The sequence below is a fragment of the Trachemys scripta genome, chromosome 14 (assembly GCF_013100865.1).
Source record: "Trachemys scripta elegans isolate TJP31775 chromosome 14, CAS_Tse_1.0, whole genome shotgun sequence".
NCBI lineage: Eukaryota > Metazoa > Chordata > Testudines > Emydidae > Trachemys > Trachemys scripta.
In genome coordinates this window covers 10,407,954-10,425,450 of record NC_048311.1, presented here as the reverse complement: position 1 = coordinate 10,425,450, position 17,497 = coordinate 10,407,954, and the positions used below count along the sequence as shown (strand labels likewise).

The window sequence follows — 17,497 nt, the reverse complement described above, 5'->3', positions numbered from 1 at the left end:
GATAGGGAGTCCACCTCTTGTTTGAGAATACTCTCCTGAGAGCGATCCCCAAAGCGGGGTGGGGAGCAGGGTTTTGGGGGAGGTGGGCATGCAAATTCTATCATATAGCCAGAGTGGATGAAGTTCAGCATCTGTCTGTCTGTTGTTATTGCATTCCAGGTGTTGAAAAAGTGTGCTATATGACCCCCAAATTGTATGTGGGGGTTGGGAGGTGTTGATCTTAGTGGTTCTCAGCTCTCAAGCTCCCATAAAAAATAATGTCAAGCCAGGAGCGGAGATTGAGACAGAGCCTGTTGCCAAGGGTGTGAGGAAGCAGCTCTTGTGAACCCTCTGCCTCTTGTGTACTGGTTCAGAGGACCTCTGGTGGAAAATCTTCCTCTTTGGGGGAGGCATATATATCCCCAGGGAGCAGAAGGTAGCCCTAGAGTCCTTCAGGGTATAGAGGGACTTGTCTGTCTTTTGGTTGAAGAGCTGTGGTTCATTAAAGGGGAGATCCTCGATGGTATACTGGACCTCCCTAGGGAACTCTGACGCATGGAGCTATGACTCCCCGAACATTAACAATGGCAGTAGCAATAGGTCTAGAGGAGGTATCAATGGCATTTACTGTGGATTGGCAAGTAGGATTGGCTATCAGTTTGCCTTAATCTATCAGAGCTTGGAAAAAAGCTCTGTCTGGGTGAGGAAGGCTGTCAGTAAATTCTGCAAACCTGGCATAGTTTAGGAAGTCGTATTTAGCCATTACATAAGAATGGCCATTGTCATAACTATAAAGGGAAGGGTAACAGCCCTCCTGTGTACAGTACTATAAAATCCCTCCTGGCCAGAGACTCCAAAATCCTTTTACCTGTAAAGGGTTAAGAAGCTCAGGTAATCTGGCTGACACCTGACCCAAAGGACCAATAAGGGGACAAGATACTTTCAAATCTTGGTGGGGGGAAGGCTTTTGTTTGTGTTTTTTGTTTTGGGGGTTGCTCGCTCTTGGGACTGAGAGGGACCAGACATCAATCCAGGCTCTCCAAATCTTTCTGAACAAGTCTCTCATATTTCAAACTTGTAAGTAAACAGCCAGGCATGGCGTGTTAGTTTTTATCTTTGTTTTCTCAACTTGTAAACGTACCTTTTTGCTAGAGTGTTTATCTCTGTTTGCTGTAACTTTGAACCTAAGGCTAGAGGGGATTTCTCTGGGCTCTTTAAGTTTGATTACCCTGTAAAGTTATTTTCCATCCTGATTTTACAGAGATGATTTTTACCTTTTTCTTTAATTAAAAGCCTTCTTTTTAAGAATCTGATTGATTTTTCCTTGTTTTTAGCTCCAAGGGGGTTGGATCTTGATCCACCAGGAGTTGGTGGGAGAAAGGAGGGGGGATGGTTAATTTCTCCTTGTTTTAAGATCCAAGGGGTTTGGATCTTGATCCACCAGGAGTTGGTGGGAGAAAGGAGGGGGATGGTTAATTTCTCCTTGTTTTAAGATCCAAGGGGTTTGGATCTGTATTCACCAGGGAATTGGTGACGAGTCTCTCAAGGCTACCCAGGGAAGGGAATTAGCACTTTGGGAGTGGTGGCAGCAGACCAGATCTAAGCTGGTAGTTAAGCTTAGAAGTTTTCATGCAGGCCCCCACATTTGTACCCTAAAGTTCAGAGTGGGGAAGCAGCCTTGACAGCCATACTGAGTCAGATCAAAGGTACATCTATCCCAGTATCCTGTCTTCCGACAGTGGCCAATGCCAGGTGCCCCAGAGGGAATGAACAGAACAGGTAATCAAGTGATTACCCTGTTGTGCATTCCCAGCTTCTGGTAAACAGAGGGTAGGGACACCATTAGTGCCTGGTAACTGGCTAACCTGAACTGTAGGTTAGATGATGAAACAATCTTTCTCCCAACAGATCCAAGGGATTGCCCTCTTTATCCATAGAAGTAGACCAGGGGTGTTGCTCTCTTTCAGAAGCAGCCTGGACCACAAGGGAGCACGATGAGAGAACAAAAATTCTGTTTCTTTGGCCAGCACATAACAACAATTCTGGGAGCACAGGTGGCAGGGGTGTGCCAAAAAGTCCTACCTGGCTCCACTATGGCTTCATTAATGGGGAGTGTTATTCTGTTGGATCTGGAGGAGTGGAGAATGTCTTGGAGTTCATTATGAGAGTCTAGACCTCTTCAAAAGGAATCTGTAGTTCTCCAGCAACTCTGCGAAGAAGATCCTGGAACTGTCTGAAGTCATTTGTGGAGATGGGGGGAGAGTGTTAGAAGGAGACATGGGGCGGGGGGTGTCACTGCTTCATCTGGACATGAAGACGGCTGTTTTACTTGTGCTGGCAGAACTGCCAGATCTTGTGCATAATGCTCCTCTTCCTCTGTAGGATCCAGGGGCAGATCTGAGTGGCCCCTTAGAGGGGCGGCAAGGAGTAACTCCCTGGCAGATCAGCCCAAATCTGCAGGATCCCCACGGCATGAGGTACCTCCAGCTCTTAGTTAGATGAGGCAAAGATTGGTCCCAAATTGATGCAGGTCTTTTGGGTAGAGGAGGATATGTAGAATGGGGAAAAAAGGTTAATTGGGTGGCTCGGAATCTCCCGATGAAGAGAAGGCCAATTCCAGTTCCAGTGGCAATATTGTCGGTGCTGCTGGAGCAGAGTTGTATTCCGTATATGGGACGGGTGACAAACTCCTTCCAGTGGTCAACTCCCTCAATGATGTTATTTCCTCTTTGGAGACAGAAGGACTCCATGGAGGAGGGGATTCCAGATCTGGGAGAGCGAAAATGTCCTGTGGCACAGCAATGGATTCAGATCTCTACGATGTGAGAGGGAGTCTACTTGTCTGAGCTGCTGGAGCCAGAGGAGATTGTGTAACTGCTGAGGAAGATGATCACGTGGCTAGACAAAGCTGATGATCAGTCTTCATCGGTGCTGTTTTGGAGATGCTGAGGACGACGGTATCAATGGATTGTAATCCCGTACCGATGTATCCCAGTGCTTATGGGCTTTCATTTCATGCCTTTGGGATGCAAGAACATAAGAACGGCCATACTGGGTCAGACCAAATGTCCATCTAGCCCAGTATCCTGTCTTCCAACAGTGGCCAATCCCAGGTGCCCCAGAGGGAATGAACAGAACAAGGAATCATGAAGTGATCCACCCTGTCACCCATTCCCAGCTTCTGGCAAACAAAGGCTAGGGACACCATCCTTGCCCATCCTAGCTAATAGCCATTGATATACCTATTCTACATGAATTTATCTAGACTTGGGACTCCTCATGGGCCAAGCTGATGGGCTTGCTCAGAGCTAAATCCAACTTTTGGAAGTGGGTTTAGAGGAAGACAGTCTCAGACTTATGAGAGTGCTTCCTGGATTCCTGACAAGACCCCGCCAGGGGTTCTGTGGGAATAGATACTGCCACACCAGAATCAGACTTCGCACCAGAAGGAGCATCCTTGCTGAATCAGGTCGATGTACAGAGGGTACTCCCTAGCCTGGATATGTTTGAGGCCTCATGGCCTTCTCCACAAGTTGTCTCCAAAGGAGATCCAGTGGATATAGTGTATTTAGATTTTCAGAAAGCTTTGACAAGGTCCCTCACCAAAGGCTCTTAAGCAAAATAAGCAGTCATGGGATAAGGGGAAAGGTTCTCTCATGGATTGGTAACTGGTTAAAAGATAGGAAACAAAGGGTAGAAATAAATGGTCAGTTTTCAGAATGGAGAGAGGTAAATAGTGGTGTCCCCCAGGGATCTGTACTGGGCCAAGTTCTATTTAACATATTCATAAACCATCTGGAAAAAGAGGTAAACAATGAGGTGGCAAAATTTGCAGATGATACAAAACTACTCAAGATAGTTGTACCAGGCAGACTGCGAAGAGCTATAAAAGTATCTCACAAAACTGAGTGACTGGGCAACAAAATGGCAGATGAAATTTAATGTTGATAAATACAAAGTAATGCAGATTGGAAAACAAAATTCTAACTATACATACACAATGATGAGGTCTAAATTAGCTGTTACCACTCAAGAAAGAGATCTTGGGAGTCATTGTGGATAGTTCTCTGAAATCATCCACTCACTGTGCAGCGGCAGTCAAAAAAGTGAACAGAATGTTGGGAATCATCAAGAAAGGGATATATAATAAGACAGAAAATATCATATTGCCTCTATATAAATCCATGGTATGCCCACACCTTGAATACTGTGTGCAGATGTGGTCCCCCCATCTCAAAAAAATATCTTGGAATTGGAAAAGGTTCAGAAAAGGGCAACAAAAATTATTAGAGGTATAGAACAGCTTCTGTATGAAGAGAGATTAATAAGACTGGGACTTTTCAGCTTCGAAAAGAGGCGACTAAGGGGGGGTCTGATAGAGGTCTATACAATCATGAGATGTATAGACAAAGTAAATAAGGAAGTGTTATTTACTCCTTCTCATAATACAAGAACAAGGGGCCACCAAATGAAATTAATAGTTAGCAGGTTTAAAACAAACACAAAGTATTTTTTCACACAATGCACTGTCAACCTCTGGAATTCCTTGTCAAAGTGTGTTGTGAAGGCCAATACTATAACGGGGTTCAATAGATAGATTCATGGAAGATAGGTCTATCAATGGCTATTAGTCAGGATGGGCAGGAATGGTGTCCGTAGCCTCTGTTTGCCAGAAGTTGGGATTGGGTGACAGGGCATGGATCACGACGATAATCTGTCTGTTCATTCTCTTTGGGGCACCTGCCATTGGCCACTGTCAGAGGACAGGATACTGGGCTTGATGGACCTTTGGTCTAACCCAGTATGGCCATTCTTATGGTCTTATGACCAAGTTCCCAACCTTCCAGACTATGGCTGGAGAATAATTGGCAGATACTGCACCTCACCATGATGTGGGCTTGCCCAAGGGCGTCCAGGCAGTACTGGTGGTTATTGCTGACCGAGAAGGATCACTGGCAGGAAGCGCAGAGTTTAAAACCCAGAGCCCTGGGCATAGTCCAGTACCCGAACGGGTATGTGGGGAGGGGAGGTGTCCCCACAAAGAGACTAAATCTAAACAATAAGAGATCTATAAAACACTAAACTGTAAAAAATGTACAAGCTGTTAAAACATTTACAAAGCTAAATGTAAATCTTATCTTGTAGGATGAAGCTGAAGCTAGTTCTGCCCCGGACCACGTGGTGGTGAGAAGGAACTGGAGAGATGGTTGGTCCCCTACCCCACCCGCTATCCCCTCAGTTAGAGGTATGAGGATAGGCACGAGGAGAGTCAGTGAGCATGCGCAGACCAACAGACACTACTTTCAGATTTTCCATCCCCAGGCACCTGATGTGCCTGTGTAAACTCACAGTGGAAGAGGGACCATCTCTTGAAGAAGAAGGGACATATCATGATTTTTTGCCATCATCACTTGGCACCTGTTGCTTTCTCAAACTTCCAAGTATGGGGATCATTTCGCTCAGTTTTTGCTATATTAAAAAGCCTCTAAGCATTTCACATCTGCTTGTAATGTTCACTAAGTTACTGCTGCACAAAGGCTCAACCCTGCAAGTTGCTGAACACTCTGGTTCCGATTCAGCACAGCACGAGTGGCTCCACTGAAAACACTTTGTGACAAAGCCACCAATTATTTCTGACTTGCTCCTGCCTGCATCAGGTCACTGACAGGGTGACATGAGCAAAACACGCCGGGAAGCTAGTCCACCTGAACCATGAAGTGAAGGCAGGACTTCTGACACATCAGGGCAGCCCCAAATCCAGACAAACCAAAGGGCCCGTCCATATTTCCCGTGAGATACACATAGAAACGTGAAGCAAAGTATTCATGAAGCCAGCATCAACTCCATGCACAAAAATATGGAGCTCTCATGCCCACTTGCCAGCCTATAATAGGGCTAGATCTCTGGATCTGCTCCACCCTCATGGGGCCCAGTCTCTTGCTATGTTCCTCCCTCCAGTCTGTTTTCCCTTTGGGAGCATCTCTCTTACTCATGGCCAAAATTCTACAGGGCTAACACTGAGGCCACCTCCAGAGCAGCCTCAGTTCCCAGTGGATCAGTGCATTCTGCAGATGCGCTGCACCTCTGAAAGCCAGTCACTTTTATAACTAAATTGCTAGGAGGGGTAGCAACCCCATTGAGAATGAGCACAGATTACTGCCCACGCCCAGAGCAAGATGAGACCAGGGACCAGATGGTGAGCTCCAGAATCACCATCTGGTACTGGTGTGCATGTAGAGCAGTACATCTATGTGTTGCCGCTTACTCAGGCCTGTGGCAAACTCTCAATGGAAGCCATTGTTTGTCAGCGATTCCTTGGGTGTCAGACATTATGCTCCTGTAAGAGACAGGGACAATGGTTATCCTAAGTAGTCAGTGCTTACTTTTAGTTGGCGCAAGTATGGCCTCCAGACTCCATCCATCAGGTCTTGTCTGTATTTCTTTGTAAAGTAACCCAGGTAAGAGACGAAGGCTGTGATTAGTAAGACATCTCCACACAATGTGCTCTCCTGCTCTTTGAAGTCTTTCACAGCCTCTGCCCATCTCACGTTTTCAGAGGCAAGTCCCCCAACCTAAAATTCCAACATAAAATTAATCTTTAGACAGACTCCTTGAGCATTTTTTCGATGCACAAGTACTTTAACATGTCTTGTCACTCTTTGACTTCAAATAATATTTGATATGTTTTTAAAACCAAAGATGGAAAGATTTGTTAGGCATTTTGCCCATTCCTCCCCATCCACTGAAAGACCACCCCCTGCAGTACATCCCTAGACCATTTGCCAGTCTAGCTGTACATGACCCAAGAAAAGGATCTGCCACTTTGTTGGCAAGAATATTCCTCTCTCTATAAGGAAGTTTTACCGAGTACACTGCCAAAAATGTTAATTTCCACAGTTTCATCCATTCACTCCTAGTTACACCCCCTTGGACCACTCTCAGTAATTCCTCTCGCTCCTTGAGATTTAGATCCTTCAGTTATTTCAGACAGTTATCATTACCCAAATTCATGCCTCATTTGGCCAAGATATACTCAATCTTCATAAACCACTTGGTCTCCGTCTTGCTCTTTGCGAAGGCCTCAGTCCTGCAAACACTTAACTTTAAACCCATCACTAGTCCACTAAAGCAAAACTCTGCACATGTCGCTGATGTTAGATTGCTGAGGAATGTACATGCACTTGAGCTGTGATCTTATCAGTCATGCAGAAAGGGACTAGCATGAGCAGGATGTCTCCATCAGTCAGCAGTGTTGCCAACTCCTGTGGCTTTATTACAAGACTCATGAAATTTGGTGCTTTACTTAAAGCTTCAGCTCCTTGTATGATTACAAGAGACTCTCAGCTTCCTTTTTTTTTTTTAAAGGTTTTCACCCTCCCGGTCATGGAGAAAAGCTTGAAAACCTGAACTGAATGCACCCTCCAGATTCAGGAAGCAAAAGGTACAGAAAAAGAGCCAAAATGTATTACTTGTAAAAAAATCTCATGATTTTAAGCCAAGCTTGTGATTTCTGAATGCCTAAAGTTGGCAATACTGGAGGCTGCAGCCCCAAATCACATTCCCTTTCCCTGCTGCAATGATGCTCTGAAAACTTATATCTAAATCCCAGGTCATCCTCAACAATGGTGCTTTGTGTTGCTTTCGCCCATTGAATGGCCTGCGTATGTTTGCGATGATTTTCCCCTACATATATTCCCTTTCACTTTTCTTGACTGAATCTGTTTTCTGTCCATTTTTCAAAAGCCTCCAAGGCCCTTTGTGTGATTTTTCTCCCTTACTTGGTATTTGCAAAGTCTCCCCAACTAAGGAGCTCGTGAAAATGTCATTCATATGCTGCTTTCGCAGTCTTCAGGTCACTAATAAGGCGTTAAATAAAACCAGACCTAACATGGATCCTTATCATGCCCCTGGCAGACATCTTTCCAACTAAGCACACTACAGTTCTTAGTCCTTCAGCCAACTGGAGATCCATGGGACAGTACTTCTATCCAAGCCAATTTGAATTAATTCTGTGAGTTTCTTTACTAAAATTCAGATATACTAAAAGTAACAGCATTCCCTTCATCCACAGGTTTGTCTTTCAATCCAGAACAGCAGGATGTATTCTTTATAAGTCCTCAAAACTGTTTGCGCAGGGTTTAGGGTGACCAGATGTCCTGATTTTATAGGAACAGTCCCGATATTTGGGGCTTTATTTTTTTAATATGGGCACCTCTTACCCCCCACCCTCATCCTGAGTTTTCACACTTGCTGTCTGGTCACCCTAGCATGGTTCTGTTATCTGCTGTGGGCTTAGTTAAGTGGGTGGAAGTCCCACTGAAGCCAGATGTGAGTAACTGGGAGCAAGACTAAGACCTAGATGTTTGCATTACTGGGTTAGATTCACTGTGCCACATTCAGAGGCTTAGGTGTTGGAATTAGGGGTTGGGGTGGCGGGCGCTTGAAATGGTTTCCAGTGTTTACAGTTTGGTTCAATGGCTCTCAGCACCCCCACTATACAATTTTTTCCAGCACCCCTTATCGGAGGTGATAGGGAAGGAAGTTTGAATTATCTGCTGAGAAGTGGGTGTGAGTTTAGAACCTTGTCTGCACTGTAAAACTGAACTCGTCCAGACAGCAGCTGCAGCCAGCACTGGTGAAACTGGCGCCAGCACTGTCTGTCCTTGTCGGCACCCTCAGATAAACTGTGCTCAGCACCACTTCAGCTGCAACTGTTGTTAAGAGTCACTGTCTGCACCAGCTCCATTCTGTAATGCAGCCAAGGCTAATGGGACTCTAACTGAGCTTTAAGGATCCAAACTCATACAGGCTAAGGGGGCTGGGAGAAGGCGTAATGTACAACAGCTAAGATTCCTTTGGCCTGGCCCCTGAGTTCAGCCTTTCAACTTCCATCATCATGGGAAGGCCCTTTCCTATTGTCATTTGCACTGACCCTGCTGTCAGCCATTCCTCGGGTCCCAAATTACCCTGGATTCTGTCCATCTCCTTTTGCTCCTGCCACTGGTTCCCACATGCTCAACAGCAAGTGGAGAATCCTGGTTGTTGTCCTTTGCCCCTTGGGTCACACCCTTCTGGCACCAGGAGGCAGCAGCAAGCCAGTCATTGTTTCATATCTGAATCACAGCTGGCCAAGGCCACGGCATCTCCACAGCAAGAGGCCAACGAAGATCACGGGCTTCTTTATCTACACTGGTGGCTCCCAGTGCCCTTGGATCACTCAACTCCCTTGTTCTCATCTTCCTACAGCTCCTCAAAGACTGAAAACTCAGGGTGGTTTGAATGGCTTGATGTGAAGACAGCTGCTGCAGCCTGCAGTTGCTCAGAGGGATTTCATGCATGGAGCTGAATGGTGCACCCCAGAGTGCTGCTTTCCAATGGGTTTCCCCAAGTCTTCGTTGTGACCAAGAGCCCTTTAAGGTCTGAGTTCTGATCATGGTAACACGTCATGAAACATATGACTCTATGTGACAGATCACCTCCTCGTGGTGCCACCCATACCTCTGCAATGTGGTTGCAAGGGGATCTCCACTGGAACTGCGTCTCACATTGGTCTGAAGCTGCCTTACTTTGCTGACCTTCTGGGCAAGCTGCAAGGTCTCTCTGTCTGTTCTGGCTTTTCCAGAGAGGTGTGAAGAGTGGGAAGGGCTCTCAGGAGTGGTTGGGGGCATTATTAACTCCGTATCTGATGTTATGTGAATTCTGAGCATTACCGAGGTATCTGTTTTCAAATCTTTCCTTACTACACCAAGAGACATTGCAGCAGCACACTGTGTACAGCAAAAGGAACAGTTTTGTTCCTTGCCTCTTCCTCCCAACCATTCTAGGGTGCACATTCTGTGGGGCAGGCGATATGTCTGTATATATCCCCTGAGGTAATCTAAATAACAATATTAATGGATAATCCTCTTTCTCCCTATCAAAGCACAGGGGCAGTATATGCTTCTCTAAATACTCTTATCTCTTAGCAAAATATGTGACTGTCAGGCTGGAAAATGTGCCCAGCGCCAAGAGATGGAAGACTCTGTCCCCTGGCCAGGCATCAGCATGGAAGATGCTGCCCTTCTCAGTGGAGTCCGGGGATGTCACCCAGCACACTCCACCTTCCTGGCTGCTTGAGAGGGAGTCCTGGATTCCTGGGGCCTCACATTTTTGTACAGCTCCAGCTGGCAGGTGTCTGACCATTGAGACGGCTCCCCAGTAGTTTCTCTCTCCTCCTCTCACTCCCTAGGATGTAGGGCTTGCTGGAGCCCGGGGCATAACTAATGGTGTGAACCAAAACAGGCCTGGCCTTGGCATAACAACAACACACTAGGTATTGGCTAACCAAGTAAGCACATTCCTGACCAGAGAGGATGTGCAAGAACACCCAGAGTTCTCAAGTAACTACATAAACACATTCTTAAGAGATGGTACCGGGACACACCGACCCTCTTCTAAGATAAGGATGGCATGGCAGAATAATGGCTAAGGATGTTTTGTTCGAACTAGCAGTTACAAGAAGAAGGATGGTAACTAGCAATGTCTGGAGAGTAACACGTAACTTGCTTATATCAGTGCATAAAGGAAGTCATAGGAGGGCAATCTTTATCCAGCCAAGGAGGCAGTGTTTTGGTGAAGCCAAAAGGGCACGTAGGTCACAGGGAAGAGAGTAGTGGGAGCTAACTTTCTTTTAAAGGGATGGGAGACCACAATCTAGTGGCTTCACAGGGGGGTTAAATGTCCTGTTTCCAGCCCTTCCTGAGGACATGGCTTTGACAGGCTCTGGCGGGGCTGGAGCTGGAGCTCACCTCTTTCAGCCAGAAGGATGGACAGGCATGGTCCGGAGGAATTCTTAGGGATTCTGGAAAGGACAGAAGAGCCTTATGGCCAGGAAAGTTAAGTCCTCTGGGTTTCTAGGCTGACAGTCCAGATTTACATCCCCTTCTCACTTTCATTGTGTGTTGTTATTTTATAGACAAGGCAAAGCAAGTTTCCAAGTGGGACTGCATTTCTCTTGGCAAACGTGGGAGGCTAGGACAACCTGTGTTCCTCAACACAACAACGTGCTGTACTGGGGCAAGGACCATTTTCATCTCAATTGTATTAGTCCAATGCCATGTAAATCCCAACAATGACTGGCAGGACAAAAAATCCTGGTTAGAAATATAATGCCTGCAGTCAAAAAATGTCCTGCAAAAAATGTCCACTAAACAAAGCCCTGAACTCTACCAGCTCTCTCTTAATTACACGACCATTCTACATGCTAATTCACTGTTCCTGCTCTCTTCTTACATGTTTTAATTGGCTTCACTATGATTAACTTCGACAAGCACCTTGCATAAACTTTTTTCTCTTTGTAAATAAAATACTGAAATGGATTTAGAAATTACTAGTGACACCCACTGGTGAAAAGATGGAACTGTACAACATTTATACTAGTTTGCATAATGCCAAAGAAGAGTATGATGGGGAAAGTGTCTAGTACCTTCTGTTCACTGTTTGTTTTAATTATTTCACTTACTTGGTGTGCATGAACTCTGAGAGCGAATTTTTCTAGTATGGATAGGTATGGTTCTCTGATGTTTTAAATGAATTGTTACCAGTGCTACTACTCAGTCCCACCCTTGGAGCTATGATCAGCAGGAGCGAGAGCACTGGACCATAAAGGGTTGCTGCCTATACAGAATCCGAGGTAATGCCAAGTGTCTGACCAGAGACTCCAGAGCCAATCCTGTCAGCTGAAGGAGAAATTAAAGATGCCAAAGTCTCCATGTGGCGCTGGAATGTAGGATGTCCCTATGGCAGGAGATCTCATGTCTTTTTGGAAATATTCCTTTGTCTCCAATATTTCCTAATAAAAATAGTGAGACTAGAATTGCCCTTTCCCAGTACTGCTGACGCACCTCTTCTCTGCTCCCAGTTTGACAAGGAAGGCACCATTTCTATGCCCTCTTTACAACACAACATAACAGCCAAAGTAACTCATTCAGAGACATGAGATTTTCACAGAGATGTATGAATCTAATGATTAACTATTTTAAGCGTAGTAAAATCCCAAGCCAAAACCTTCATTTACAAACAATTACAGTTGATGAGAGAGAGCAATGTTATTATCTTTCATATCACTTAAAAAAATCCTATGCAACAAACACATTACTATCAAGTATTGAGGAGATGCACACTTTATAACAACCACCTTACCTCTGACCCAAGGATAGGGTTATTTCTTAATTGCTTTTTAAAAATGTATTATTTGTGTTTCCTTGATTTCAGAAGCAAAATGTTTCTTTTCAAGTCATTTTGCTAAACTGAAAATATTACTAGTTAACATATTCAACAAGAGAGATAATTTTGTTAAAGCATTTATAATTGTTGGTTCTTGAGACTAATTCTGGGCAGTTTAACAGGAAAGGTGTATAACATTATTCCTGATTACAGTTATGTATGATTGTAGACTTGCACTTCAAGCTGATCACTATATGCAATTGATTGCACGCATAGGAGGCCAGATTCTGTTCTCAATCACATTGGTAGAAATCAGGATTACTCAGCTGAAGGCAATGTACAACACGTGTAAGTAAGGGCAAAGATGGAGCCAGGATTTTTAGGTTTCTTTGCTGGAAGGTTTTTTTGTTGTGTTTACATTTTGAGTTTATTGAGGAAAGAACTGTACATAGTTCTGGATTCGAGTGAAGCTTGGGGTGAAGGGCTGTGCAATTCTTTATACTTGAAAGGAGTAACATGTTAGTTTTGTATGTGGGCGGAATAATTGTATCACTCCTGCCTTCAAAAACTGAATCTTGCATGAGCCCCCGTCACAATCTGCCGACATTTCAAACGCTACAGTGTAACATGACTTCAGTGGGGAGACTGAGGGTGTCACAGCTTTGGTCGAACTCTTAGCCACTCACTAGACTGCTGTGAGGGAACCCAGCCGCTTTACGTCTCTGGGGCCTGAACACAGCCAAACCACTATCCTACATTGGGTCCCTAGGCACCTTTCTGAGGTACAGACTCTCTGGCAAGCACCCACTCCTCAGAACTGGAACCCACTGTCCAGCCACTTCACCTCTGGACTCAGTGCTGGCTCTTCAGACACCCCCGCAGCTTCAATATCCCCTCGCAGAACTCCACCCCGAGATGTGAGCCTTCACAATTACCTCTTCCAGGGGCCACACGTAGGTGTAAATGCTTAACACATCCAGGTTTTGCACAGACAGCCAACAGATTCTTGCTCTTCAAAGCACAAGACACACTCAAAGAGCACAGAGCATTTAGAAAACAGCAAACATCCTAACTGCAGTGCCCCTCACTAGCTCCTGGTTCCCCAAGGAGTCTTTGGGGACCATCTGTGTTTCAGGCAGGTAGGCAGGGTTCCCTCATCAGACTCCTACATGCTGGGCTGCTTCTCCTTCCTCTTGAGCTAGAGAAAAAGGGCATGCAGAAGAGCAGCTCCTCCTTTTTATATCTTCCAGCCCCCTTTGTCAGGGGACATCCCACTCAGCCTCCTCAGGTGATCACAGACTCCTGCTGGTTCACTTTGTTGCCAAGGTGATCCCTCCCTTGACAAACCAGTTCTCCTTTTGTCTAGGTGCATCCTTTGTGAACAGGGGAGCAGCAAGGTTTAACAGCTCTGTTGTTAGGCCTCTGCCACTACCCCTGTTGGAATTTCAGTCCAACATGGAGGTGAAAGAACAACAGAAAAGAAAAAAAGCCTGCACCTTCCAAATGGAGTTTGCAGCTTGGTAAAGATACATCGAGAGCCCATAACTGCATGCAGAATTCACAGCTTGTACAACTAGACCTCCCAATCCTCACAGAGGGACACAAAGAAACAGTCACGTTGCAAAAGCTCCCAGAGGAGCTGTGTTAAAGTCTTTTCATTTCAAAACATACTTACTGGATTTAAACAAAATGTTCAGAAAACGTTCTAGCTGCCAGTGAGATTTAACCCTAGAACTCTGGAAGTGAGAGATGTTCTCTTTCTTCAGGTACAAAGGAATCGGCATCAGCCTGAGAATGAGACTGTCTGTTTCAGGTGCTCATCTGCCCCCCGGCCCTTGCCACAGTATCCAAGCATCTCATAGTCTTCAATGCAGTTACCCTCACAACACCCCCAGGAGAGGAGGAAATGCTGTTATTCCCATTGGACAAATATGGCACAGAGATATGCAGGCGCCTAAAGATGCAAGCATTTTCCAAAGAACCTCGGTACTTAAATCCAATTGATTTCAATGGGAGTTAGGCAACCAGGAGCTTTTGAAAACCCTACTCAGTGCCTATCTACATCTGTAGGTGCCTAAAGACCTTTACAACCTGGGTCTAAATGGCTCACACAGGCAGGTATATGGTGGAGCAGGGAACTGAGTGCAAGTCTTCTGCATCTCAGGCTAGCCCCCTAAACCGTCTCCTCTCTGCTGCTGCGAAATGAAGCCTGGAGCGAACACCACCTCTGAGGCACAGCCAGGACTGGGGTCCCACGCTCTAGCAGCACCGGCCTCCAGCCATTTGAACTACAGAATGATCTGTTTCAGCTCTCCCCTACAGAAACATCTGCATGTCCTTTTCAGCAGCAACCAGCCACACCTATAGAGCTCAATCCCAATGATGTCCGCAGGAGTCTTTCCAGTGCTTTCCAAGGGCTTTGGATCAGGTCCATAGTGCCCAGTCCTGCTTCCACTGAAGTCAATAGCAACAAAATTTATATTGACTTCCAGGGGAACAGGAACAGGCCCCAAAATCACCACATCCAAAGTCATTAACAGCTTTGCTGAATTACAGTGTATTTTCTTCAAATACCCCATACCTGAGTGAAAAGGAGATTTAACTATATGAAGCAGTAGTGACCAGCTGCTTTTCAGCAAGGGTGAACAAAGAGGCATGAGATAAAAGTCAACGTTTCAAATCAGGATAATTTTTAAACGATTTGTAACTCAAAAACAGTTTAATGACTTTTCTTCCAACGTTGAACCCACATTCCCCTTTGCCTTCAGAGTCAATCTGGCAATTTTCAGCACAAACGAGCTTTCTAACCCAAAGTTATAGGGCCTAAAAATAAAGCTTAATAATAGCGGCTGTTGCACTGTTAGGACTAGATTGTCACTGTGTACTGTCTGCAACCTGCATAAGGGAAAGCGTGTAGCTGGTTCCCCCTTGCTCCAGAAGGGGGGGAGAAGGGAAGTGATTTGTGCCATCCCTTTACCAGCCCATTTAGTTCCCTCTCCCCCCTGCTAAACACGGTCCTTGTGAGTGAGTGCTCCATATGGTCCTGTGCTTAGGGCAGTGATTTAGGAAGCCAGGGTTCAAGTTTCTACTTTGCCACATACTTCCTGTGTGATCCTGGGCAGACCACTTAGTCTTTCTTTCCCTCAGTTCCCCATCTGTGCAATGGGGATAACAGCACTGCCCTGCCTCCCAGGGATACTGTGAGGATAAATGAAACCTATACTGCAGGTGCTCAGACATGACTGTAGCAGGGGGCCACATAAGCACCTTTATGCATTACCACTTTCTTCCTCTTATTACTCTTTATTAATCATTTTTATTAATTTTTAAAACTGGAAAAAATATAAAAATGTTCATGTGCTTTTCAGTATATCATTACATGGAAAAGCAAATACAGCTCTTGTCTTATTAGCGTCTTGTCTTTAGTCCTGCAGTTTTGATCTATCACTAACTGCTCAGAACATTAAATAACAGAGATAAGAGGCTGTGCCTCTATCACTGTATATGTTCAGTATATTGGAAATGTAAATGTGCCTCGAACATACCCAGATGTATACAGGGAGTTATGGGAATGGCCACATCATTAGTATTTGAAGCACTGTAAAATTGTTTTCATGACTAAAGTTTGCAGCTATGCAGGAAATATCTTGCATTCTAATAAATTTGTTAGTCTCTAAGGTGCCACAAGTACTCCTGTTCTTTTTGCGGATATAGACTAACACGGCTGCTACTCTGAAATCTGAAATGTTAGAAGATGCAATGTACTGTGTTCTCATAGCATACATCTCCATAGCACCTGACAACTTCCATTCGTATGATTAAAGTTCAAACTGTTGATACTCACCAGTCGATTTGCAAGTGAGATGGTGCATGCCGTAGCTTCAGCTTCTTGCTGACATTTCAGTTTGTCTGAAGTAGCCCTCTCAAATTTGGCTGTGAGTTTTGCTAGGTTTTCATTAAGGTGCTGTTAATGAAAAAATCAGAACATCTTCAGCAAAACCCTTTTCATCATAAAAGACTCCTACAAAAATTGCTGTCACTGCGTGTGTCTCTGCAGTGGTGACCCCCTCGCTAGCCTCTCTCACTGTTATTCTGAATGGCCAGTGCAATGAGAGAAGGCAGGATTCCTGCACAGAGCACTCATGTCTGGGTCTCAGCCTGCAAGACTGTAAGCACAGCCTGCAACGTGCTGACCACTTGTAGGAGACCCTCAGCACCAGCAGGATACATGACTTAGGCTCTAATTAGGGTTGCCAACCCTCCAGGATTGGCCTGGAGTCTCCCGAAATCGGCATCAATCTCCCAATGACTATTAAAAACAATCTGGGAGATTTTAATAGGATATTTTAAGAAAATGACATTATGTCATGTTGTAAAAATACCATCCCCAAATAGCTTCAGTCAGAGTTGGCAACCCTAGATCCAACCCAATGTCCACTGAACTCAAGTTGGGGTCCTTCCATTGATTTCCAGGGGCATTAGATCAGGCCCTTGCAAAACAGCATGAGAGGGCATGGGAGGAGCAGCATGCTAGGGAACTCTGTTTACATGATAGGCCATATAATTTGCAAAGGACAATGGACAAACAGTGCAAAGGCTGTTTATCTTGGGCACTGCTCTGACATGATTTTGGACTAAGGGAGGGGATCACGGGCTGACTAAAGATGGTGGCCGGGGTCCAGAGCTCTGGCCAATTAGCAATTAGTGCAGCTCAGGAGGACGAAGCGCAAAAGTGACTTTTAGCAACCTTTGCATTTTTCAGATGTGTGCATCCTAGTGCTGGCCTGCTCCTGAAGGCTGCTCTAAGTTATGCTTGTTGTTCACAGCTCCAGGGGACCATTCTAAATGCTGGATGTCAGTCGGACATAAGGGAGTATAAATCATCTGGACTAGATGACTTCCTGAGGTCTCTTCCAACTCTAATCTTCTATGATTCTGTGATCTGGCAGCCAGGAGTGAGAGTGACCAAGGAGCTGCTACAATTACCCTTCTCCTACCAAGGGAGGTCCTTCCTGTGAGTGCCTGAGGACTTTCCATTCCAGAGTAGGGTGCCAACCCTCCCCGCGGTACTGGAGAATGGGGCTAATACACACTCAGGTCCAGCTGGGCTGTTTCTACACTTGGGCCACATCCAAGGAGAGCCAACATTTTGGAAAAAGAACAGAGGGAACCAAAGCCTGAAGGGCCTCATTGCAGCCATGCTGCTAGCTGAGGAGGACTCATCCCATGGACAGATTTGGTCACATTTTGCTCTAAGACAAACTCTAACTGTTCCCAAAGTTCTTGAAACATTTCACTTCTGAGATAAGAGAAC

At 45.3% G+C, this 17,497-nt stretch overlaps 1 protein-coding gene across 1 annotated transcript in view; it reads right to left on the bottom strand.

The window, feature by feature from the left end:
- Positions 1–6,335: 6,335 nt before the first annotated feature.
- LOC117887614 (dynein heavy chain 9, axonemal-like) overlaps positions 6,336–17,497 on the bottom strand; it is a 128,433-nt gene continuing 117,271 nt past the window's right edge. Inside the window, exons 23-24 of the mRNA XM_034790258.1 lie at positions 16,028–16,147; positions 6,336–6,551 (exon numbers count right to left, since the gene is read on the bottom strand). Of these exons, the coding sequence (XP_034646149.1) occupies positions 6,339–6,551; positions 16,028–16,147 (333 nt within the window). The 3' untranslated portion in view covers positions 6,336–6,338. The remainder of the gene's footprint in view (positions 6,552–16,027; positions 16,148–17,497) is intronic.